The 25923-nt window shown below is 36.6% G+C and overlaps 4 protein-coding genes and 2 long non-coding RNA genes across 6 annotated transcripts; 4 read left to right on the top strand and 2 right to left on the bottom strand.

The window, feature by feature from the left end:
• LOC126763173 (cilia- and flagella-associated protein 45) lies at positions 1 to 2049 on the top strand. Its single transcript, XM_050480449.1, has one exon. It carries the CDS (start codon positions 146 to 148, stop codon positions 1805 to 1807), a length of 1662 nt encoding a protein of 553 aa, XP_050336406.1. The 5' UTR covers positions 1 to 145; the 3' UTR covers positions 1808 to 2049.
• A 106-nt stretch (positions 2050 to 2155) lies between these two features.
• Positions 2156 to 3216, bottom strand: LOC126763220 (SAGA-associated factor 11 homolog). The gene has a single exon (XM_050480529.1). The coding sequence runs from the start codon at positions 3119 to 3121 to the stop codon at positions 2465 to 2467; it is 657 nt and encodes a 218-aa protein (XP_050336486.1). The 5' UTR covers positions 3122 to 3216; the 3' UTR covers positions 2156 to 2464.
• Positions 3217 to 4119: 903 nt separating this feature from the next.
• On the top strand, positions 4120 to 4880 carry LOC126763230 (uncharacterized). Its single transcript, XM_050480542.1, has 2 exons — positions 4120 to 4314; positions 4380 to 4880. The coding sequence occupies exons 1-2, from the start codon at positions 4214 to 4216 to the stop codon at positions 4726 to 4728; spliced, it is 450 nt and encodes a 149-aa protein (XP_050336499.1). The 5' UTR covers positions 4120 to 4213; the 3' UTR covers positions 4729 to 4880.
• On the bottom strand, positions 4724 to 5882 carry LOC126763224 (charged multivesicular body protein 1b). Its single transcript, XM_050480533.1, has 3 exons — positions 5699 to 5882; positions 5157 to 5622; positions 4724 to 5094 (listed from the first exon to the last, which is right to left on the bottom strand). The coding sequence occupies exons 1-3, from the start codon at positions 5718 to 5720 to the stop codon at positions 4971 to 4973; spliced, it is 612 nt and encodes a 203-aa protein (XP_050336490.1). The 5' UTR covers positions 5721 to 5882; the 3' UTR covers positions 4724 to 4970.
• A 133-nt stretch (positions 5883 to 6015) lies between these two features.
• LOC126763245 (uncharacterized) lies at positions 6016 to 18997 on the top strand. The gene is made up of 4 exons (XR_007667590.1): positions 6016 to 6323; positions 16421 to 16440; positions 16527 to 18773; positions 18915 to 18997. It is a non-coding gene; the product is annotated as an uncharacterized LOC126763245 (long non-coding RNA).
• A 4656-nt stretch (positions 18998 to 23653) lies between these two features.
• On the top strand, positions 23654 to 24990 carry LOC126763243 (uncharacterized). The gene is made up of 3 exons (XR_007667587.1): positions 23654 to 24181; positions 24250 to 24559; positions 24618 to 24990. It is a non-coding gene; the product is annotated as an uncharacterized LOC126763243 (long non-coding RNA).
• The last annotated feature ends 933 nt before the right edge of the window (positions 24991 to 25923 follow it).

The following is a 25923-nucleotide window of genomic DNA, read 5'->3' as shown; positions in this document are numbered from 1 at the left end:
CACTCACACAACTTTCAAAATTTTTCTTTGGAAAAATAAGAAATTTATTTTTTTAAACTATATTTAACCTGAATTTAACTACATTTAATTCTAGTAAAATAATCAATATAGTTATAGAAGTGCTAATATAAAAATATTTGGAATCATGCCATGTTTCACGGCCTCGAACATACGGCTTGTACGAGACCAGCTGGAAAACGCCGCCAAGAGGCGGACCAAAACATCGACCACACATCGTTCCCACGGGAGTAGCACAAATGTACCAGCTGGCACTACCGCAGATCTGAATGCGTCCTTGAAAGCAGCCATTATCGCACAAAACAATAAGAAAGCGGCCAAGGAATGCACCGAATTTCTGAAAGTAATGGGCTACACGCCCCAAACGTTGAATAAACGACCGGTGGGACCGAAATCGGGCAGAGCTAAAAATCAGACAACACTAACACAAAAGGAGTTGGACCGGCTGAAGAATGCATCCAAGGTGGTAACACTAGAAGATCGTTTAGAAGTGTTAAAGCGACAAGAGGAGGAACGAAAACGCATGGAAAAAGAGACCGAAGAGCTGCGCATGCGCTTCAAGAAGATTGACGATGCCCGACAGAAAGCTTTGGAGGAAAATGCTGTAAAAGAAGATCTCTTTGGTGCGGGCGAAAAAGTGAAGGTTTTAGAGCGTGCTTTTCTAGCCAAACATGAACAGGAAGAGGAAGTGCGTCGGGTCAATCGCATCATATTAAATGCCAAATGTCAGGCAGTCCGCGATGCGCAGATACAGGAGAAAGAAGATTTTCAACGTGACTTACGCAGTGAGGAGATGCGTATGGATCGAATGGTATTGGAGCGAGCCACAAGCGCGCTCAAAAAAGAGGATGCCGACGAGGAGAAGAAGAAAGAGGAGAAGTTGAAATACGCTTGTGAGATACGTAATCAATTGAGTGAACGCGAGACGTTGCGCTTTTTGGAAGCCGAACGTTTGGAGCAAGAAGCCAAACGTATACGCAAAGCCAATGAATTGATACGTGCTGAAGATGAGCGACAAGCACAGTTGCAACGAGAGCGTAAATTGAAATTCCGTGAAGAATTAAATCGTATTGCCGAAATGGCAGCACTTTTCAAGAGGATGCTTTGTGAGCAAGAGCGTGAAGCTGATATGCGCGCTGCCGCATATATGCGTGAAAAGCAGAAAAAGGAGCGCGAATTGGCAATGGAGAAGAAATTGGCACAAGAGGCGGCCGAAAGTAAGCGGCAGCGCATATTTATACTAGCTCAAAAAGTGCTGGAGGCGAAATCAGCTAGCGAAGAGCTGAGCTATATGCGTGAACAGGAGCGTATCGAACGTGAATACCGTCGCAAGGAGAAGGAAGCGGCCTTGCGCAAGAAACAAATCGAGAAAGATTTGGCCGAAGCACGCGAAAGCCAATTGCGTCAAACCAAACAGCGACAAGCGTTGCAAATTGCACGCGCCGAACAGGACTTCGACAATCTAATGGCACAAGTGAAAGTCGATGAGGAGAAACAGAAACAGCAGGAAGTGCAGCGTGAGCGCCAAAACGAATGCTATCGTCAAGCCATTATAAAGCAAATGAATGATAAGGAGCTGGAACGACGTCGTCTTTTAGAACTAGATCGCGCACAGGCCATGGACTGGCGTGAAGGCGAGCGCCAACGGGATCGCAATATACGCGCGGTAATTGACGCGAAATTGGCAGCAATGCGCGACGCCTGTTTGCCGGAAAAGTACGTCAAAGAAGTTGAAATGCAACTAACAAAAATTAAAAGCCAGAAAGCTTTTCTGACTAAGAACAAATAAGTGTAGGGAGCTGTCTTTTTTTTTGGTATAAAAAGAATAAATTACGATAATAATTATTAAATTGACTCCCATAATGTTACTTAAATGATATGCACTTTACCAACTTTACTAGGAATATGCCTTTCAAAGATTTTTTTAATGTACATGCATACGTATTTATAATAATACATATTCAAACACAGATCGCTTATAAAATTATTGTAAGTTTTTGCTATATTCAATAAAATAACTTTTCTTCCTAGGATTTTTTGTTTCTATTAAAGCTAGATTTGAATAACTGGCCAAAGAAATTAAACACGCCAAGATATACATATGCATATAGAAAAGCCCATTTTCTCAAAACACGCATTTTTATTTTATCGGCAGTTCCGTTACTCATATTTTATTAAATAATTTGAATAATTTAGTAGAATGTATACAAAGCATTTGTTGAAAAAAAACATGTATTTTACACTATATATGGAATCGTTTAGCACATACTTGAAATTGTATATGCACATGCAGTCATGCACTCATAACCAGTATTAATATTCGAAAATTATATTAATGGCATATAGCATGAATACCTATACAAATGTAGGTATAATTCTCTGCACTTAGAATGAAGTTGAAATTAATTGTTATTTTGTATACGTTTAAATGTTATTCACACTGAGTTTAAAATGATTTGCCATTATTCTTTTTTGATCCGTTATTACGATTTCCTTGATTAGTCTTCTTTCGTCGTTTCTCCGATGACCAGTCAATATCATCCTCATCATCTGTGCCGACAGTGGTTTGGAGATATGATGAAGATGATGAAGAGCTTGCGCTGGTACCTTCCTTGGTAGCTAAACGACGGCTTGCAATACGTGACGAATTACGTCCCATACCCATGCACTTTTCCAGATGTGGTGCGAAACGTGACGCCGACACGGGTCTATCACAGTTGGGGCAAGTGCAATCCATTAGTTTTTTAACTGATGAAATACCAAAAATATCATAGTTTGGCATATCTACAATGCGATAGGAAGCATCAGTGCCTTCTTCTGGTACACCATCTAGTGCGTCTAAATTACCAGTCCTATGTAAATGGTGTATTTCTAGAAAAACACCCACAACAGCATCGTCCAGCAGCGATTGATATAAATAATGTGCAGCCTCATCCAGACTAGTGGGATCTTTGAGGATGTCGTGGTAAGCCTTTTGTATAGTTCCTATAGTCATTTTGGTGTTATTGGCAGACGTTTTCCCCGAGACTGTAATATTTGAGTTTTTTTCGTTTTTTGCATCAATGTTCGCTGCAGCTAGTGTCGAGTCTGAAGATGAGGCCATAACGCCTTATACTCTAAAACAGTAAAACGTATCTCTAATTTTTTTGTTGACAATGTCGGCTTTTTATGTCTTCATCTGTTAATCAAAACAATGAACAATCATAAAATCACCTGTCAGAACACTAAAATATATCGATAAAACGTTCTCGATAAATCATCTAACATGTAACTCAAGTGCTGAACACATAGATCGCGACACAACATGGCAGCACGACAGTGAACTGCAGATGGTGTCGTGAATCCTTCTATATGAACATTTGTAAGAAGGCAGCGACATAACAAAGGCTGGCATGTACACAAGACAACACATTTGTCCATTTTGCATGTACACAATTTCGTTGTGGCCATACTAATACCTTTCTCTTCCATGAAATTTTAATATTTTGTTCAAAGTGAAAAGTTTTATGCACAAAATAAGTAAATAGGTAAATTTATTTGTTTTAAACTATCAATTCTTAATTCAAATGATATAACAGAGATATTTTATGCTTTTATTTTTAAAATAATGTCAGGTTTGTTAGAGTTTTGAATAGTTTTACATATTAGTGGCATCACTCCTCTCTACTGTCAACTCTACTGTCGTCGGAAAATATAAAAATATATTCAAAATAGCGAGAGCGACAACTGACGGCCTCAAGGCATGTAGTCGAGCAGCTGTCTAAATAACTGTGTCCTTAAGAACGTGTGTATTCTAATATTTCACAGATGTCGCTTGCAGTCTGCCGCGCTTTATGTGTTCCAGGCGTAATAACTTGATTTTGTTCTATCATCCGTGTTCGTAACAATATGAAAAAGGTACTAGAATTGTTTGTTAATAACATGTTTTAAATGCATAACTTGAATAATTTTGTAGATTCAATTAATATTTTATATTAAGAAATAATATATTAATGATGAATAAATATTTAAAACATATTAACACTTTCATCATTGTGAATGAATATGAAGCTAAATTAAGAAGAAGAATGAATTTTATTTAATTGTTTACATTCGTAAAAGTATAAACATAACGTGAGTTCCGTAAATGGAAAATAAAAATTAATTTCAATAAAATTATTGGCATGTTAGCTTCGATATAAATTAAAAACCAAATATGTTACTTGATGAAAAGGTCCAAAAGTATAAACTACTTGCTGAGAAAATCTATGAGCGATGCCAGGAGCTACAGATAGAGAATGAGCGTTGTGTGCTACGGTACTAATAAAAACAAATTGTATTTATTATCATCCATTAATAAAATGTAAAATTCAATTTCAAAGCATAAACACAGTTAAAAAACTTTTGCGTAGACGTACCCGCGATGTGGAGCTATTGAAGCGTCGACTTGATAAGCATAATGATATTTGGCGACAATTGCCCATGGTCGCACCACATCCAAAACGTAAAATCGAACAAAAACGAGGTCCCAAGCCCAAACCAAAGAATCCTACTGAAGAACCAACCGAAGACAAAGTCAAGAAGGTACGCAAACAACGCATGAAGAAGAATCCTGCTCCGCCACAAAACAATGTTGATGGAATTATACAGCCCTTACCACATTTCAGCGATCAGCAGGAAAAACAATTATTACTACAACAACAATTTGTACAATACAAACAAGATATTTGAATCGATATTTATATATTTGATTATTTTAATGTGATTTTCCCAAGCGTACGTGTGTAACGTGCAAATATTCATTGTCAACAACACATAAAAAGTGACACGAGTTATATTTAGAGCTGGTGATAATACAGTTAGCATTTTAATTCAATTAAAAAGATTCGCTTTTATTAACATATTTATAATAATACCAAAGGCTATCAAAACTGCAAAATCATAATGATTTATTCATTCCAAATGCAGGTTATCTATTCGGCTTGTCTTAAACGTGCTAATCGTTGAGTCAACTCGTCTTGTTCTTGGGAAACCTGTGTTGATGCCCCAATAGTAGAACTCTGTACACCACTGGGTAACTCCATATTCAACTCCAAGCTGCATAACATAAATATGATAAATTACATTACTTGTTCATTTTGTTTAATATATATTCTTACCCAGCCTCATCTGCTACCTGTTGTAGGAGATTATCAACATCTCCTTGAGGTACTGAAGTTGTAGTTGTGTCGGACATGGTATTTTCCATAACCGAACTTTGTACATCCAAGTCTTCAAATTGGGATTCGAATTTCTCCATCAATGAGGAGATTTTCTCCAAATTCATTCCTTTCATGGCCGCATCCATTGCCTTAACAACACCAGCCATTGAACTGGTTACCTTACGTGTGGTTAATGCCGATTGCACACGGCTTGCAACTGCATCTACACGCGCACTCATACGCAAATAATTTACTGCTTGATTTTTTTGTCTTATTGCATTTTCCGCATGTATACGTGCTACATCCATGTTACCCTTCTGTATAGCCTTCTTGGCTTTTACCTTTTCAAGCTTCTCCTCTTTTTCACATTTTTTCGAATTGCGCTCCAACTCCTTAACGGCAAATTTTAAATTAAAAAGGTGTTCTGTAATTGTTTAAAAATATAAATTGTGGTATTACAGATAAACATATTTTTTGCTTTATTGGAGAACTGTTCTTACTTTCCATGGACGAAGTTGACATTTCGTTACCCAGTTTGATGGCCTTTATACAAATGAAAAACTGCACAAGTAAACTTAGTTAATGAAAGTGTTTTTGCCGTGGTTCAAGTAGTAATTATTATTATAATTTAGCACAAAATTTGTTTAATTTCGCAGTTTTGATAATATTGTGGTTTCTAACTTTATGTTATGAATCATTGTTTTGTTTGACAGCTGTGAGCTCATATCAGAGAACGTATACGTTCTCTGCTCATATCAAATAGGGACAGTAGTGTTGTATAACAGCAAAATATGTAATAAAAAATGTATATTTCAAAATGTAAAAAAGCAATAAAGCAATAATTTTTAGTTATTTAGCATATTTTGTGTTCATAATGATTTCAGGATATTACTTATTTGTGTAGAGAAATATATGTACACATATATCTCAGCTGAAACACCCTGTGTTATGTTGTCTTTGTTAGTTCCGTTACATATTCACTTCCCTCTACTGTTTTCATACAATTTTCAAGTGAATTTAAGCAATTTTGTTGCATTGTATAAATATTTGTTGATAATAATAGGAGTTTAAGAGGTTTTGGGTAAACTGTTGAGATTAAGAAAACTCTGTAGTACAATAAAGAGGGTATGATTGAAACATTCCATAAACATCTGAATGTGTTAATGCCTTATATAAAAATTATTATATTTAGTGCTAATGTAATTTCTTTAGGATTAATTTCGCTTTCTTTATTTCCGATGTTGTGTAAGTAAATATTTATTTTAGTTGGTAAAAATATTGAATTTGAACTTTGTACGACATAAGAGGCTGCTGACAACATGAAATATGTAAATCTCTGCTTATATAAATATAAATAAAGGTAAAGGATTTGATTTTTCTTTAAACATAAATTTTTATTAGTTTCAGAGACTTCACAATTTTTCTATTAAATCCGCCTTCTGACCCAGGAATAGTTTCTATTATATACAATTGGTTAGCCTAAAGATTACTGAGTTCTTTCAATAATACCTATTTCTGGTTTATCACTTCATAAGTTCATTAGTCTTAAGGGGCTTTATCAGAATATTCTGTTATTCATAAAAATTTATAATTATGTGATTATGAGCAGATCTCAGTCGAGATTTGAAAGATTGCAATTAGTTTGAGTTGTTTCGTATGCTACTTCGGATCGGTTCTCGGCCAAAAGGCCTTCTTGTGTAATGGTTTTAACAGTGCAGCCTTGTCTCCAAATTCAAACGTAAGCTTCAATCTCTAAGTCAAACAAGTCTATGAACCGGTAGGAAATGGACGCACCCGAATTGTAGTGCCTTATCACCATGACCATGACTCCTGGACCTCCCCTCTTTAGCTGCAATGCAGTCGGCATAATTGGCGATCCGTAACTGATTGACGACAACCGACCCAATGAAATCTTTGTTTTAATTTCTCCAAGATTTTAGTGATTTCCATGTCTCATCCGCTTGAAACGTTATGTAGCTCGTTGGGAACTTCGAGAATTCTAACTTTCGAAGCAATCATCAGATCTCGATTTTAAAATATTCATAGTTTGATGTTATTGTCATTAATCGGACATCTATAATGTCTTCTTTGGTCTCAGCTTTTGATGTCTTCTGGTTCACCAAGGTAAGGTTACCGAGATATTTTAGCCTCAGTCTTGCAAAGGCTGGACAATATAAGATAAAGTGCTTGGAGGCTTACAGCTCACCCTCCTCTATACAACTTTGACAACTAACGTTCGATATGATTTTAAGCCTTATCGCATGGATGCCTATGCCCAGTCAAAATTTAAATGTTATCCCGCTCTCGAGATCGATGAGGCTTTTGTGAGGTCACCTGCGATTTCCTTGCACCCTGCGTGTATTTTGAGCCGCGAACTGTGCTAACGACAGCGTTTACAACGGTGCTTCTAACTGCGAGCACAATTGAGATTGTTGTGCCAACATTTGTTATAACAGCTCTGCTATTTGTAAGATCATCTGCGATATACGTGCATCCTGCTCCTACCCTATGTCGATATTTGCATTGACATCTGCGACAGTTTAGTTGTCATTTGTTGGCATGTTCAAGTTCATAATCTTTGACGAGCATTGAACCTCTTCCATTTCTTCTATCTTCGTTATTTCTTCCTCTAATTCTAATTGAAAGACATATTCTTCAATCTTAACGTTCCGCTTCCATGACCTCTCGCGACCATGATTATAATTCAAATTTTAATAAATTTTTCGCCAAATCACGTTGCTCCAACTCCTTTTTTAATTGTGGAATCTTCAAATCGTTAAACTTGGCCTTTTTCAAATAATTCTGGTATTTCCTTGGGAATTTATTTATCAATTCCACTTTTGACACCAATTTCACGAATTTTCTCAAAAAATCATCTACCTTGTAATTCACTCTTTAGTTCGATCACTGGAATGTTAAATAAAAGTCCCAATTTATTGGTTACATAGTTATCTCCAAATAACTTAACCTTTATGACTCGTTGTTCGAGTTTACAACTATTGCTTATAGCTCTTTACTAAGCAGCACTGCAATTATACGTTGAAAAGTGTTTCTGCAGCACAGTTTCCAACTTTAACAAGGGCGGTTTTAAAAGTACTTAGACACTAAAAGAAAAATGAAAGTTTCGAAAATCTTCTATTGCTCAATACACTTTGTAGAGGTTTACAAAGTTAACCTCCGTGGGTGTGATGAACGCCTCACTTAACCCAAATTGCTGTACGGCGAGTGATTTTTTTTTTAAATTTGGAAATAAAAAGAAGCCGTGCGGGCCTAAATTAGAAGAATACATATGATCCGTAGCATGTTTTTAGCAAAATTCGAATAATTTGACCGTGGTGAAGGCGTAGCCGTGAGCTGATCTGTTGCCATGGTGGAAGTGTATTTTTTTCTTCGTCAATAACAGACGGTCTAAATAATTCAGCTCAATCTATGTGATCGTTTTCTCTTCTTAAGGTTGTCGATGGGGATCACACCTTGTGAATCCTAGCAAACCGTGGTCTCTTTTTACCGATCGGACTACAGGATCGTAAATTTAAGTAAAGCTGAGCATTTATCTGTCCGCCTTAGCGCCATTACGAATATTAAGAGTAAATCAAAACAAATAAGGAAGGGCTTTGTTCGGGTGCAACCGAACATTTAATACTCTTGCAACTTGCAAGAATCAAAGCCAGGAAAATACTTAAGGTCCTGATATTAGGTTTATAAAGGTTAGGCCAAGTTTTCGTTCAAATTTATTTATTTTAGGCACAAAGATACACTGTTATGAATAAAACATGCTCTCTTATTTTCATTGGGATAACTCAAAGTCACCCCGATGTTCGAAAATCTTTTTATTAGGTACATGGGGGCTAAGGGAAGTATTGGTCCGATTCATTTTTGACAAACAGTCATAACATAATAAAATAAATATTATCTATTAATTTCAGTTATATACTAGTATTTCACAGTTTGTCCGACATTTTCGATCAAAAGTCAACTATGTATATGTATCGCGGTCTATATATTCGGTACCTAGAGGCTTGAACAGTTTTTATTGGATTTAAACAATTTTTGATCATAAGCTCCAATAAGATTTGTACTCAAGAAATTTGGTTTTTGTAGCATAAGTGGTTTAGGAGATGTGTACATTAAACTTGTTAGAGGGCGGGGCCACTTTATAAAAAAATTTTGCCCACATGTGCCCCTTGCTACTGCAATTCCCTGTACCAAATTACAGTTTAATATCTTAATTAAGTGCTTAGCTCTTTGTATGTTTTTGGTTAATAGCGATTTGTGGGCGTGGCAGTCGTCCGATTACACCTTTCTACGAACTCGAAATTTTTTTTTAACTAAGGAATCCAGTTTCATCAAGATATTTCACTTTTTGCTTAAGTTACAGCTTGCACGGACGGACAGACATTCACCCGAATTTCAACTTTTCTCGTCATCCTGATCATTTATATATGTATGTATATACAGTGCATTCCAAAGTAAACAGGACTTAAAAAAAACAGAACAAATGGTTTTTTCGGCTGAATACGGGGAGTGGTTAACGGTTAAAATGTGATTTTTGGTCAAATAATCGGTCACAAGCGTCGATCGATGGGACGGCGCATTATCGTGCAACAAACGCCAACTTTCATCTTCGCGATATTCGGGCCGAACACGTCGAATACGGCGCACCAAACGCTTCAAAACTCCAAGGCAGAATACCGCATTAACGTTTTGGCCGGGTGGAACAAATTCTTTGTGGACAATACCCTTGGAATCATAAAAACAAATCAGCATTGTCTTCACTTTTGACTTCTCCAAGCGCGATTTTTTGGGTTTTGGCTCGTCCGGTGCCTTCCATTCAGCACTCTGGTGTTTCATTTCTCTGTTTCGTCACCAGTCACAATATTGTAAAGGAAGTTTTTGTCCTTTTTGACCTCTTTAATGATGTCCCTCGAATGTTGGATTCTGAGCAATTTTTGGTCGTCAGTCAATTTGTGCGGAACAAACCGTGGACACAAATGTTCGATCAAAATGCGATAAATCGATGTTTTGGAGATGTTCAATTCAATTTCCATGAATTTCAATGATGATTTCGGCTGATTTTTGATGAATTCACGCACAGTTTCGATTAAATTTCCGATGATCACGGATTTTGATTGGCCCACTTGTTAATCGTCATATATGTCCTTACGACCACTTTAAAACGTTGAAACCACTTTTGCACTCTGCTAAGGGATAGGCAATCATCTCCATAAACTTGTTTCATCAATTGAAACGTTTCGGTTAAAGTTTTACCAATTTCAAAACAAAATTTAATGTTGGCTCTTTGTTCGAAGCTCATTTTCGCACCGATAACACAAACATACTGACACTTAAAGCACAATAACTTCACTTCCAATCGATGAAATGTCATGAAATTCTCACTGGACAATCGATAAAGATAGCAGATTCTAACGCACCAGTCGACATATACTTGTATAACCCTATATCCATCTCGATTATTTTTAGGTGATACGTACAACCATTAGGTGAACAAAACTATAATGCTTTGTATCAACTGGTTGCAAGAGTATAAAAATGTTGGGCATCATTCAAACTATCTCTTGCGTATCAAAAACGCTCCAGAACTGTCGGTACAAAAATCCACGTGCCAAGTTCAACATATGTTAATGTGCGACATGCTTCATTGGGATTACACTATCATGTTCATTTTTATTCAGTTCACTCTGATTAGCAAGACCAATTTAGTTAGCGCTTTATTGTTAACCTTTTGTGTTAATTAAATTGTTATTCTCAGCAAAGCCCATCGCATGGAAGGTATCGATAACATAAATCGCAATCAAAGCGCTTATAACAACTGTAATGGGAATAAAATCGCTTAGGCCAAACTATATGAGCACATTAGCGCCATATGTTGCTAAAGGCGTGTGGCGAACTTAGAAGTGAACTAATTATTTTCCAACAGACTAATAGAGCCGCTTCTATTAAGGCAACTACGTAGTTATTCGGTGCTTGCAAATGTTTGCAGTGCGCGGAAATTGTTTTTAGAAGTATTATAAAAGAAGGACTAATTAATTGATTACTTTAAAGAACAAGTAAGGAAGGGCTAAGTTCGGGTGTCACCGCACATTTATACTCTCGCATAATAAAGTGATAATCGAGATTTCATTATCCGTCATTTACATATTTTTCAAATAATTTGTGTAAAGTTTTATTCCGCTATCATCATTGGTTGAAATGTATATATTATACAGAGAAGGCATCAGATGGAATTCAAAATAGCGTTATATTGGAAGAAGGCGTGGTTGTGAACCGATTTCACCCATATTTTGTACATATTATCAGAGTGTTAAGAAAATATTACGTGCCGAATTTCATTGAAATCGGTCTAGTAGTTCCCGAGATATGGTTTTTGGTCCAAATCGAGCCAATGAAACTCATTTTTTAAAAAAAAAGCCTTATGATGCAGCTTCCTTCTGCCATTTCTTCCGTAAAATTTAGTGTTTCTGACGTTTCTGTTAGTCGGTTAACGCACTTTTAGTGATTTTCAACATAACCTTTGTATGGGAGGTGGGCGTGGTTATTATCCGATTTCTTCCATTTTTGAACTGTATATGGAAAGCCTGAAAAAACGACTCTGTAGAGTTTTGGTTGACAAAAACGCTTAGTAGTTTCCGAGATTGAACAAAAAACTTAGTAGGTGGCGGGGCCACGTCCACTTTTATTTATGGCTTAGTTATGACACTTTATAGGTTATAGTGGGCCGATTTTGGCCATCTTCGAACTTAATCTTCTTATGGAGCCAAGAAATACGTGTACTAAGTTTCATCATGATATCTCAATTTTTACTCAAGTTACAGCTTGCACGGACGGACCTCGGACAGACGGACGGACAGACAGACATCCGGATTTCAACTCTACTCGTCACCCTGATCACTTTGGTATATATAACCCTATATCTGACTCTTTTAGTTTTAGGACTTACAAACAACCGTTATGTGAACAAAACTATAATACTCTCCTTAGCAACTTTTTGCGAGAGTATAAAAATAATACTTAAAAAAAACTTCTGCTTCACATAAAATTTCCAAGTTGTATCAAAAATTTGTAAATGTGTTTCGCTTTTTAATTTTGACACTTGTTTAGTTTTGACGAGTTCAAAAAATTTATCTTTGCTGTACAAATAACGGTAACAAAAAAAACTGCTAGGGGTAGCAATCCTGTTTTCTATAAATTCGTATATTTTAGTGGACGTATTCATACATGTTTTTTTAGTTTTGTCCAATAGAGTTGCCATACCGCTAAGTACAAAATAACTGAAATCACCCAATGAAACTCACCACTGAGAGAGGAAATCGCTTTTGTGATGGAGTGCTGAAATGTATAGTATGACCGAAATATTAAACAGTGAGACATGATTGAATTTTCACACCTCGACAAATAAAGGACTTCTGGATGTAAAAAATTCGAATATTTAGCTACAGTAATCAAGCTTTAAAGCTTTTTTAGAAGGGAACCTGATGTTGGCGAAAGTAAAACGGGGAGGATTGGTAACAATATAAGATAAACCGTTAAACAAAGCGTTATTATTTGGAGAGTAGAAAGTGATATTTAAAATTGTTCGACAATGTCACTAAGATCCAATTTTTTAAGAGGCTTTCAATGTTGAGAAAGCGGCTTACTGAGTATTATCCTGATGACTTATTCATACAATCACATACATACACTCATAGTCATGCGTAAATCCATTTCTAAATTTATTAAAGAAATTTCCAGGCTCAAATTCATTAAACTTATCACCGGTCAAATACTTGATCAGTGCAAATCTCTTTTTAATCCACCATATTTTGACAAACTGAGAACGGCTCTTCTATGCTATTTCCATAAATCTATTGAATAAACGTTTCACACATTTTTCTTCTGAATAAGAATTGCACTGGAACTGAGTTTCATGAAATTTATGGTCAATAAACTTGTGCGTGTTTTTAGATCTAGCTAACCTTCTGGATTTCTAAAACGAATCTATTTATATATTAGGTTAGAGTACTGTCTCTTTATGTGTTTGTCAATTGATTTCGTTAAGAGAAGGCTTTGAGCCTACCATTTTTTCTTAGATGTGAGTAATGAGCAATGTTTATTGCATACTTACTAGTGAAAGCTTTGTGGCATTTAAAGCCTTTATAAAGCTTCGTTGACAGATCGCTTTCATAACGTAATCACTGCAAAATGATCAGCAAATACTATACCAAAATTACTTAAAGGAAGATGGGTCAGAATTAACGTCTAAGGTGGTACGAATCTCCCTCTTCTTTATTTATTATCCTGCCTAAACATCTTTTAAATGAAAGCTGTTTGTTAGCTTTCATAAAGTAGAATGTCTTCCCTGAAAAGTTTGTTAAAATTACAACCAAAGCAAAAATTCGCTTCCGCAATACTTTCAATTAACTAGTTTCTTCACTTTCCTCTTACGCACCTTTCTTACAAATCCTACAACGTGTTCTCTCAACAAGTTGCCTTATCCATGCTAGAAATCTCTGATATTTTACACTTTTTGTTACGCTTTCACACATAACATACTGCCAGATTACTTCCGCCTGACATGCCATGCAAAACAAAACCAAATATAATATCAGCCGAGGAATAAAGAAGAACAAAGAACAAAACTAAAAAAGCTGAATACACAAAAGCAAATTCACTTTAAATTTTAATCACAATATGAAGTGAACTTGTGCATAAGTGTGTGTGACTTCGTGTGTCTATATATGTATGTATGTGCAAACCATAATAATGCAGTGAGGCGAAAACTTGAAGGAGTTCTAGTCGTGACAATGCAACAAACAAGGACATAGTGAATGATTGATATTAGAATAACAACAAAAACAAGAGACAATTACAAGGCAGCGATGAGGAACGTCAAGTTTGAGTGCAATAGGACAAAGGAATGTCTCCTTTATGTCAATCCTTTGTTCCATTGCTCGCAAACTTGACGTTCCTCATGAAGACATAAAATATCAACTCTCAAATATGTGTACTTGTGTGAGTGGGTGTGTAAGTATATATTAGATATGAGTGTGTCTATAATAAGTTGACAATTTCTTAATACTCTGCTGCAGGTACATATATTTATATATAAGTATATTCGCATCCATCAGTACATTATATATGCATGAAAGCATAAAGGACTTAATATGCTTAGGATTAAGCAGTCATATGTGAGCATATAAGGTACTTGCTGAGTTTGAAATCATTGAAGAGAGGGAAGGGACTTTTTCGTTTTTGTTGCTATATGCATAGCCGATATCGACGTTTCCGAGAAATGAGCAGTTTCTTGAAGAGAAAAGAACGACGAGTGCGGGTATACTACTGTGCCCAAAAAATAAGGTGACATTTGAATTTAAACTGCGCGCGTCGAAGGTTTTGGAGAATTATTTTTTTTTAGGTTGGCAGTACTGTCAGACGCATTCATTTCAAATTTCATGTCAAAATATTCATTAGTGTTTGAGATACGTGTCGTTTTGTGAGCTGCTAAAAGTGAGTTTTTCGTTTTTTGCGATGTCGAAATTTGTTGAGCAAAGAATTTGCATTAAATTTTATTTGCGGAATCAATTTTCTGCTGCGGATACGTTGAGGATGGTGCAGAAAACCTTTGGTGATGAGGCTATGTCTAAAAAAAATGTTTACAAGTGGTATAGTGAGTTCCAAGCCGGCCGTGAACGTGTCGAAGACGAAGAGCGTCCAGGGCGACCATCAACCTCAACCGACGAAGTTCACGTTCAACAAATCAAAGATTTGGTGTTGAAAAACCGTCGATTAACAATTAGAGACCTTGCTGATGAAGTTGGCATATCGAAAGGCTCAGCCAATACCATTTTGAAGGATGTTTTGGGCCTCAAGCGCGTCAAATCCCGACTGATACCGAACATTGAATTTTTTGGAAAAAAGGCGTCGCGTTGAAGTGTGTGAAACGATGCTTTCCGACTACCAGGGTGTCATGAAACGCATTATAACTGGCGATGAGACTTGGATCTATGCTTACGACCCCGAAACAACCGATCAATCGAGCGAATAATCGTGCCAAAAGAGAGCCGAGACCAAAAAAATCGCGCCAAAGTCGCTCAAAAATCAAAGTCATGTTGACTGTTTTCTTCGATTATCGTGGTGTTGTGCATTATGAATTCCTTCCAACCGGTCAAACAGTCAACAAGGAATATTATTTGAACGTTATGCGTCGTTTGCGTAACGCTATCCGCCTAAAAAGGCCGGAATTGTGAAAAGAAAATTCTTGGTTTTTACACCACGATAATGCACCATCCCATACTGCCCTCGTAATTCGTGATCATCTCGCCAAAAACTCAACCCATATCGTTCCGCAACCACCGTATTCACCTGATCTGGCGCCATGCGACTTCTGGCTGTTCACCAAGCTCAAAAGACCGCTCCGGGTACACCGTTTTTATACGATAGAGGAGATACAAGCCGCAGCGAAGACAGAACTGAAGGCCATCCCGGAAAGCGACTACAACCAGTGTTTCGAAGATTGGAAAATCCGTTGGCATAAGTGCATTGCATCGGGAGGGGATTACTTTGAAGGGCATGAAATTGATTTGGAAGAATAAATAAAGAATTTTCAAAATAAATACAATGTCAGTTTTTTTTTGGGCACAGTTTTGCATGATCTTAATCTTCATTTTCGCTTTAAATTCATTATAGATCGTTAACGCTCGAAGTAAGAGGTAGAAATGCTACTCAAAGATTGTTTGCAAAGGGTCTGTTCTTCAAGGCACTACATATAAAAAAGCCAGCCAATTAATATCGGTGATGTGGTAGACGGGACACCAAATTTGTCAAGCAAACGATCAATGGTTTCGTGGCTTATCTGACATAGTGCGCCATTCTACAAATGTACGAATTATTCAGAATTATATCTTATATTCTGGTATCACTTAGGAAGTATCGTTTAGAATCTCTGCAGTACTCACAGTTACCTCAAAAGGCACTACCAGCTTTGTTCAAATATGTATATCTATTAGTTTCCACTGAAGAACAAGTCCAAGAGTGGCATCCATCCCAACACAAAAAATTCTACATAAAAAGGATTGAAAACATAAATCACTCGCAAAAACTTAGATTAGATTGCGAACATATTCAGTAAAACAAAATTGTATTGAAGTATTTTTTTATATTCATCATTTTATACTACCCTTAAACTGTTTCCCGGTTGGTAAAAATCTAAACTTAATGGAATTTAGAAGGATACCTGCGAATAAAGGTAAGCTCAGTAGTAAGGGAATATATAATATTTACTTGATCATAACAAAAATATATTCATTACTGAAACTGATGGCCTTGTTCCAGATTAATCAATTTCTACAAAATGTCATAGTCAGATGTATTGTATAAGATAGTACACAAATTGAAGAAATTGCTGGAGAAAAATCTACTAAATTTGTTTATGCATTACTGACAGAGGGGTACGGTTTTTATATCCAGGCATCAACAAAAAAGCCATTCGATAACTACTAAAACTAAACTATTAATTTGAAATGTGAACTCCTTCTAAAAAGAAGAGTGAAAACTTGCATATTCTCCAAATTAACCCTAACCCATAAGGCAAAGGCATTGCGACTTGTCTAGAAAGACAAGTTCAATTAAGAAAATATTGAGCCTTAAAAATTTGTTCTCCTATTATATAACTATAAGTTCTAGTATTATAATAGGTTGTCAAAAAAGTCTTGCGGTATTTTCGCTTGTTGGCGCTGAAAGCGCGTAGTTCCAGTTTTATTCGTCGCATACGTCGTCATACTATACCTTTTTGAAAAGCTCATTTCACGCGCTAACACGTATTTGATTGATTGTCGTTTCTTTTAAGTCGTTCGTGAGTTATAGCGTCGCAAACATGGAGCAAAATAAAGAGAAAATACGGTATATTTTACAGTACTACTACGATAAAGGCAAAAATGCATCTCAAGCCGCCAATAAAATTTGTGCAGTTTATGGACCCGATACAGTTTCCATTTCCACCGCACAACGATGGTTTCAACGTTTTCGTTCTGGTGTAGAGGTGGTCAAAGATGTGCCACGCTCCGGAAGGCCTGTCGTCGAAAATTGCGATAAAATCGCTGAATTGGTCGAAAGAGACCGGCATAGTAGCAGCCGTAGCATCGGTCAAGAGCTGGGCATGAGTCATCAAAAATTCATTTCAATTTCAATAAAAATACCGCAAGACTTTTTTGACAACCCATTACTTTGTAAGATAACTCAAATTTCGTTTTTCCGTGGATTATCTAACAACTTCGCTTCCAACTCAAATGGCTGTCACATACTAAGGCAAAAGGAATTGCTATAATTGCAAAATAATCGTATTTTCACGTTCAAAGGAAGTCCATCGGTCGATTTGGAACAGGCATACATCCACATTTCTTATCATCGTCACAGTTGTGTGATTCACAAAGCACTTGCAAAAGCAAAAGTAGCAATTTGAAAGTCAAAAGAAACAAATATTCCTTTCCAATTTGAATGATGAGTTGCAGTACTCAGCTTCTACTGTATTATCCTGATGCCTTGCATTAATCTTCTTAGTTGTTTTTGCATATGATTTAGTAAACATTCTTCCTAAGCTCAATATGGAGGTACGCCTGTATGAAGTAAGGCGCGAGGTGCGATAGGTTATTGGTTATACTTTATTTACATACATATGTATATCGAGACAGTATACAAATATACAAGTATTTCAATAATAAACTCTTCTTCTGGCTCAAAAAAATACATTTACATATACGGCGGAACATATATATGATGAGACAATAAGCGGTGTGTTTAAAGTGGGCTGACGACAGTCTTACCCCATGGCGCTTAATAATCGCGTGGATCAAAATAATGCCTTTCTCAGCGCCCCGAGAATACGGTACCAATTGCAAGTATGGAATGGACACACTAACCACTTTGGAAGGATTTGAGGTCCATCTGAAACTTCTTCCGTACTTTGGGTTTGGCACCCAGTTGCAATTCAACACCACGTTGAACTAACACAAGGTCAGTTCTTCCGCATTCGGTTATTAAACCACAACTATCACGATACTCTCCGTGCCGTGCTGCATGAGCAGGTTGAAGCGAGCTCCAAACAGGAAGCAGGAGCCTCCCGTGTTACCAGAATTAAGTCTCCGGTCAGATCTCGTAGCCGAAACTACTGCCAGTTGAAATTTCATACTTCTCTGGAGTGATGATTAGGGGTTGTACCAACAGTTACATTGCACGAACACACCATTTCCACAAGAAGATAGCCCTAATTCTTAGTTAAGCGCCTTCGCTGTCTAAACTACTCACGCACCAGTCTAATTCTTCGGAGATCGGTAATGACTGAGCACTTTGGACACTCCGTGATCACATGCACTCAAAAAATGCAATTCAATGGCGAAAATTGTAAAGTTTTCGACGTTTGTTAACTCAGCAATAGTGCAATGATGAACTTGATTCAATGTTTAGCGATGGGCATAGATCACTCAAAACATCGATTTGATAAGTCATCTACCGTATACTCTTGACTTGGCACCGAATGACTTATTTTGAACTAAGTGGCCGACGTTTTTCGACTCCTGAAGAGTGGTAAAAATGCTTCAACAGTTGGCTTAAGCCCATGTAAAAGTGTATAGATCTTAATGAAGATTTTGATAAACAATTTTTTCACTTATTAACATTTGTTTTCGTTTTCTAATTGCTGTCATCTAGAAGAAATTTACCGCCTAGGTATCCCTGCATCTCCATATGATCATCGGAAATCCGGTAATTCTGCATCAATAACACACTTAATCAGAACAAGAGAAGATGTACCTGATGTACGATGTGACATACAGTTAAAAAAGTAAGCATCGTGAAAACTGCTCATTCCCACGATATTGGGTCTCCATAAGTGGCACAAGCCAAAAATAAGCCACGATATATGGTGGAAACAGTATGGCATCGAATATCATAATACATATGTGCCACTAAAACACGCTCTCTCATTTTCATAGAGATAATTCACATATTGGCCGATGCATATAAAGTCACCTGGAAGTTCGAAAATCGTTGATACCTAATGGGACTGAAGGGATTGACACGATTCAACACACTTTTCACACAGACATACCATTGTCAGAAAAAGACGATCCCTGAATTTAAATTCTATGTGTCACACACCTACCGATATTTTCGGTAATCTTCACTCAATTTCACACTGTGACATAGAAGTGTTAAAAGAATGCTATCTGCCGGATTTCGAGCAGGCCCTGAGATATGTGATTTTATCTTAAAGTTAGCGGAGTCACACCCATCGTCAAATTTTTACAACGAGTCGTATATAGACACCTCATATCTCTCAGGAGTAAAATTTAATGTCGCTGGCGTATTTAGGTATTGTTTTATCGCGCCTTAAGTAGTTTTTAACAGTACCGTTATATGGAGAATGGGCGGAGTTATCATCCGATTTCATCCATGTCGGTAAAAGTTCTTCTAAGAATTATCATAATTGAATTCGGCTACTGTATGTAACTCTAGTGGTCTAGAAGGTATGTGCATTAAATCTATTAGAGGCCGGGCTTTTAAAAAACTGTCCATCCGCCTTAATTTTTTGCAGGGAAATATGTGTACCAAAGTTCATCAAGTAGTAGTATTGTTAGTGACATCTGTCAGCATGTTGAAAAAGTATGAAACTGATACTTAAGCGCCCTTGGCTACACTCACTGCATTTCAATCAAATTAGATATGTAACATACATACATCTGACATTCTTATATTACATATAACACTATTTTTTTTAGTTATTTAAGTCTATTAATTCTTACAGACTATTAAAAAATTATTATTTAAATTAGAATTATAAAATAATAATATTACAATCAAACTTAACTTAGCTAAAAACAGAATTAAGGGTGTTAATGAAGGAAGCCTTAGACTGAGAAAAATGAAGTAGAACTTTCTCGAAAATCGAGTTAAACTCACGAACAGCACGCTTGAGAGGGGCATAATCCGCAAATTCAGTTTTCTTCATCTTGCAATAAAATGGAGAAATAGATCTGAGGCAACGCTGAGAAATATTGAAATTAATTTTTCCTAACAAATAAAGACAATCAATACCGCCATTAATTACATTGAAAACAAATGAAGGGCAGAGAACGGACCGTCGATTTTCAAGTGATTTAAGGTGTAATAGCAATTACCCGCCTGAGAACAACAAAGCAGAGGAGCCCGATGGATTACCGTCCGAGCTATTCAAACACGGCGGCGAAGAACTGATAAGGAGCATGAATCAGCTTCTTTGTAAAATATGGTCGGACGAAAGCATGCCCAACGATTGGAATTTAAGTGTGCTCTGTCCAATCCACAAAAAGGGAGACCCCATAATCTGCGCCAACTACCGAGGGATAAGCATCCTCAACATCGCGTATAAGGTTCTATCGAGCGTATTGTGTGAAAGATTAAAGCCCACCGTCAAAAAACTGTTTGGACCTTATCAGTGTGGCTTTAGATCTGGCAAATCAACAACCGACCATGCGCCAAATCTTGGAAAACACCCGTGAAAGAAGAATCGATACCCACCACCTCTTCGTCGATTTCAAAGCTGTTTTCGACAGCACGAAAAGGAGCTGCCTTTATGCCGCGATGTCTGAATTTGGTATACCCGCAAAGCTAATATGGCTGTGTAAACTGACCTTGAGCAACACCAAAAGCTCCGTCAGAATCGAGAAGGACCTCTCCGAGCCGTTCGATACCAAACGAGGTTTCAGGCATTCCCTATCGTGCGATTCTTCAACCTCTGGAGAAAATAATTCGAACTGCAGAACTTAATAGAGCAGGTACAATCTTTTATAAGAGTGTACAGCTGCTGGCGTATGCCGATGATATTGATATTGGCAGTCAACGAGGGCAAGACGAAATATCTCCTGTCATCAAACAAGCTGTCGTCGCACTCTCAACTTGGCACCTCACGTCACTGTTGACAGTCATAACTTCGAAGTTGTAGATAATTTCGTCTATTTAGGAACCAGCATAACACCACCAACAATGTCAGCCTGGAAAATCCAACGCAGGATAACGCTTGCCAACAGGTGCTACTTGGACTAAGTAGGCAATTGGGAAGTAAAGTCTTCTCTCGACGCACAAAAACTAAACTCTATAAATCACTCGTTATTCCCGTCTTGCTATATGGTGCAGAGGCTTGAACGATGACAACATCTGATGAATCGACGTTGCGAGTTTTCGAGAGAAAAGTTCTGCGAAAGATTTATGGTCCTTTGCGCATTGGCCACTGCGAATATCGCATTCGATTTGAGCTGTATGAAATATAGGACGACATTGACCTAGTTCAGCGATTTAAAAGACAGCGGCTACGCTGCTATGTAGGTCATGTTGTCAGGATGGACGAAAACACTCCAGCTGTGAAAGTATTCGACGCAGTAGCCGCCGGGGGAAGCAGAGGAAGAGGAAGACCTCCACTCCGTTGGAAGGACCAGGTGGAGAAGGACCTGGCTTCGCTTGGAATATCCAATTGGCGCCACGTAGCGAAAAGAAGAAACGACTGGCGCGCTGTTGTTAACTCGGCTATAATCGCTTTAACGGTGTCTACGCCAGTAAAGAAGAATAAGGTGTAATAGCAATAAACGGAAATGCATACGGCAAACTTTAGTGAGTGGAGGGCACATTTAAGAAAAATCTTTTGAACGCGTTCAATCCTATCAATTGAGGATAGGCAATATGACTGAAATATCATTTGATTCCTTCACTTTCTAGTATAATGTATAAGTTAAGACGCAATTAATATAACGAGATAAAATTTTGCACGAAAATTTTCTTTGAAGTATGATCTTATGACCAAAAACTGTCCTAATCGAACCCTATGTACCGAATAGCGAACCCCACTACTTATAGTTGACTATGATAAAAAATATCGGTGATAGAAAAAAGTGAGATATGTACATAATTGAAATGCAAAGATAATCCTTTCCTGATAACAGCTTATCTGTGTGCCAGAAATGGGTTGAATAAGGTCAATACTTCCCTTAGCCCCCATATGCCTAACTTAAAGATTTTCGAACTTCCACGTGACTTTGTACCGCATACATCAGCCAATATTTTAGTTATCTCAATGAAAATGACAGAGCGTGTTCTGCTCATACATAACTTTATCCTTGTGCATAAAATGAAAAAAATTGGTCCAGCCCCCACATAACTAATATCAGGATTTTCGAACATCCGACTGACTTTACTCCATAGTATTGACGATCGTATGTGAGGAACCTTAATGAAACCCTGGGAACAATTTTTTAGTATGTGGCATGATAATAGTTAATAGATAAAATCGGGTCGATTCGACCATATGCTATATATAATTATTTCTTTTTTTTAACAATCCTAAATATTTACAATTACCGAAGTTTCTCTGGTATATTCGTGTGATCTGGCGAGTAGACAACACAAACTCTTTTTGCTTTATTATTCCCCATACTCTTCTCGATTTATTTCATACCGTCACCAGCAACAGTTAGGTGAACAAACTCATCACGCTTTGCATTTTCACCAAACTCACTTTTTCCGGCTATAAATTCAATTTAAAATCATTCTTCAAAAAATACGCGAAACTTTTTTGTTCACAAATTATTTTTAATTTATTTGCTACAAATTTAACATTAAAACTTTGTTTGTATTCGCTACTTTTCGTCAGTCATTTGCTGCATTTAACTTTTGCCTTTTGCCTTGTACAAATAATGAACCTATGCAAATTTAATGATTTTTTCATTCTGTAAAATTGTTTTCATTACTTCCAAGTGGTAAGGTATGAGTATTCGCCAAAAGTCTCCGATACTAATTACCCTTCAAAACAATAGACTCACATAATTCAACAAATGAGTATGCTGTTGTTGTACAAAGGCTGATCGAATGATGGCAAAAAACGTAAATAACGGTATATTTCGCTTGCAGAATACTTCTACATACAATGTAAATGAACCTGTCAAAAGTTTTTAAAACGTTATTTGAATTTCAATGAGGAGAAGAGCATCGGAAAAGCTAAAAACAAAATTTCTAAAAAGTCGTTTATTGATTTATGATAAGTGGAAAAATTACAGACATTTCAAGTGCTTTTAGTAATGTTTTGAATTAGGGACTTGTGGGCTATGGGTTCAAAATTTGGTCACCGTAATTTTAATATTTTTTTTAACGATTGTTCAATCAAACAATTTTTATAGTATATTTTCCCTTTATATCATGTTAGTCTTTCCATTCTTATTCATCAAAATTTGTTAGCAAAATCCGTCAAAATCGCTTATTCAGTTAGAGCACATACCGTTGGTGGCCAGTGATGTAATATTAATTAGTGGTTCCACAGCACTGAAGTTTCATCGAGGGTTTTGATTAATATTCTTTCAAGTCCACAAGTTTCTTCCTAATACCATTCGTTTCTCAGTATATACGTAAGTACTTGTTTATATCTAAAAACAAACTAACAACGATTTTGCTTAAAATTTGTATTTCCAATGGAATCACTTCTATGATGGCATTGAAAACTTTTCGAAAGTGTTTTGAAGAGTCTACTCGTGGATTATTGTATTAAGCGTTGGCATGTTTTGTTTTTCTTATAAGCCTATTTTAAAGGCAATAATAAAGGTATATTTCCTCGAAATAAGTTCATAAAAGTTATCTTAGGAAACCCAAATCTACCTTCCTTTTTTACAAAACAACTACTATCTCGTAGCCGCTGAAACTAATTACCTATATCATCTTTGAATTATGCTGGTATCACTCGCCGTTTAGCTGTATTTTCCATTAAAACTAACAACTCTCGAAGCTAATAATTTTCCATACATACTTATATACACGCTAATGCATATATTTTACCATAATTTGTTTTAAGTATCAGCTATTATACATGAGAATGACGAACAATGTTATTGACCACTTAAGCGTTAGCACCGACTGCACGGAACGCTGATAACCAACACAAGCACTTCTGATTTAATATAACACAATTCCATCTATATGTACGTATATATGCGTGTATTATATACATATGTACGTGTTTGAACTTTCGTAAATCTTATTTAACCAGAAAATTAAATGTCAACTTACTGACGGAGGCATCGATGGTCACCTTTGACTTAAATACAACAACAACACATCCCTAGGTATAAGATGGCAGCGCAATAAAAGCCACAGCAAGTGGACTGTTGAGCGTATTGCAGCAACTTCTGCCTGCAGTCAACTCCTGGCAGCGCTCCGTTAGCTACTTTCGGCGCCAGCTACAAGCTGTGGCATTGACATCTGTCCGACATTTAATGTGCGTAATCGTAACAGGTACCGTTAAACAGATGGGTTGCTGTCAAGATCAAGTGATGGCTTATGTTCGTACTTATATTAGTGTGTGTGCACCATATGGTTAAGTATGTAAACAATTTGAAAATCAACTGTCATTTGCAGGTAAATTTATTGGCGTCTCTCGCAAGACGACAGGCAATTATGTGTGCTTCACACATGCAAGTACTTACACTTCCACATATTATAAAACACAAACAAGCCTACGCATTTACTTGCAAGCCATCATCTTCGTAGCTCAGCCTTCCGGTACGTGATATAATTTTTGGCAGCCATGCCGGAAGATGGATTATGAAATATAGCTGGGTGGAGGGTGAAGATCTGTGATGGCACGCGATACACGTGTTGAAAAAGTGATGGTATATCAATGTAAAATCATTATAACCAAAGTTACTTATTAATGTTGTTACTTCTTTTTGTATCTGGCATATTATTTTTAAGATTTTCTCATAAGAATAAAACGAGTTATGAAGCCTAATTGTAAAAAAACTCTTTTGTTGTGAAAAATGTTTAACAGGTTTATAAAATGATAGATAATCGGGCAAAAATCAGAATTTACAAATGTTAAACTATATAAAAGAATCTTTGTACTTTTATTATAAAATGTAACGTCTTGAATATAAATTAAAAAATAAGACATTCCTTGACCAGTAAATAAATACACAGAAGGCCAGAATTACGTATATACAAGGTGCAAAAGGTTACTTTGGTTATTAAGTTAACTGGAGAATTTTGACCGATTTATGATTTTTAATATCGGACATGTCTCCGCATATTTGTGGGGAGAATTCATTTAAGAAAATATATTGAAATTTTCCGAAAAAAAAATTATTATATTTTATAACATTTTCCAATACGATTATGTTTTATGGAAATAAAAACGAACATGATTTTAAATGCTGCACAATAGGAGGCGGTTCAAAAACGCCTTTTAACAAATATTCGTGAGTTTTTTAAAATGTTAGTTGACCCAGGTTTTTTTTCTGGTGATAAAAAGTTCATAATTGCCGTCGAAAACCCCGGGAGTGTTTTTCGATTTTGATACAAACGAATGAATGCTTGATAACGTTTGCCAGTTGGAACAGCTGAACCGTCACTAACGTGGTTGTTTATTTGTCAATGAAAGTTCTGAAATAAAAACCGTAGGCTTTTCGAAAAAACGGTAAATATATACAGGGTTCAAAAAAATAGACTTTTTTAGCTGCGATTTTTCAGCATATTCGTTTCCGATGATGCCACAATGGCAAATTGTATCCACATGATTTTTATTTTATTCAAAAAAATGTTGTATGAAATCTATTGAACTTTCAATAAGAGGAGTGTTTCTTTATTGTGTGAGTTTTGCAGATTGAAAGCGACGGACGACTTGCTGTCGCGATTATGTTTTTCAACCTTAGTATGTTGTAGAGTG

This window comes from Bactrocera neohumeralis, chromosome 6, assembly GCF_024586455.1.
Source record: "Bactrocera neohumeralis isolate Rockhampton chromosome 6, APGP_CSIRO_Bneo_wtdbg2-racon-allhic-juicebox.fasta_v2, whole genome shotgun sequence".
Taxonomy (NCBI): domain Eukaryota; kingdom Metazoa; phylum Arthropoda; class Insecta; order Diptera; family Tephritidae; genus Bactrocera; species Bactrocera neohumeralis.
Note: the sequence above shows the minus strand (reverse complement) of the source record. Positions and strands in the feature narration are given on the sequence as shown.

Bases quoted from the DNA above. Each gene is read 5' to 3' on its own strand.
- LOC126763173 (XM_050480449.1), top strand. From the start codon at position 146: ATGCCATGTTTCACGGCCTCGAACATACGGCTTGTACGAGACCAGCTG.
- LOC126763220 (XM_050480529.1), bottom strand. From the start codon at position 3,121: ATGGCCTCATCTTCAGACTCGACACTAGCTGCAGCGAACATTGATGCA.
- LOC126763230 (XM_050480542.1), top strand. From the start codon at position 4,214: ATGTTACTTGATGAAAAGGTCCAAAAGTATAAACTACTTGCTGAGAAA. The intron at 4,315-4,379 runs GTACTAATAAAA...TCAATTTCAAAG, and splicing joins AATGAGCGTTGTGTGCTACG to CATAAACACAGTTAAAAAAC.
- LOC126763224 (XM_050480533.1), bottom strand. From the start codon at position 5,720: ATGTCAACTTCGTCCATGGAAA. The intron at 5,623-5,698 runs GTAAGAACAGTT...AAACAATTACAG, and splicing joins GTCAACTTCGTCCATGGAAA to AACACCTTTTTAATTTAAAA. The intron at 5,095-5,156 runs GTAAGAATATAT...TATGTTATGCAG, and splicing joins CAGGTAGCAGATGAGGCTGG to CTTGGAGTTGAATATGGAGT.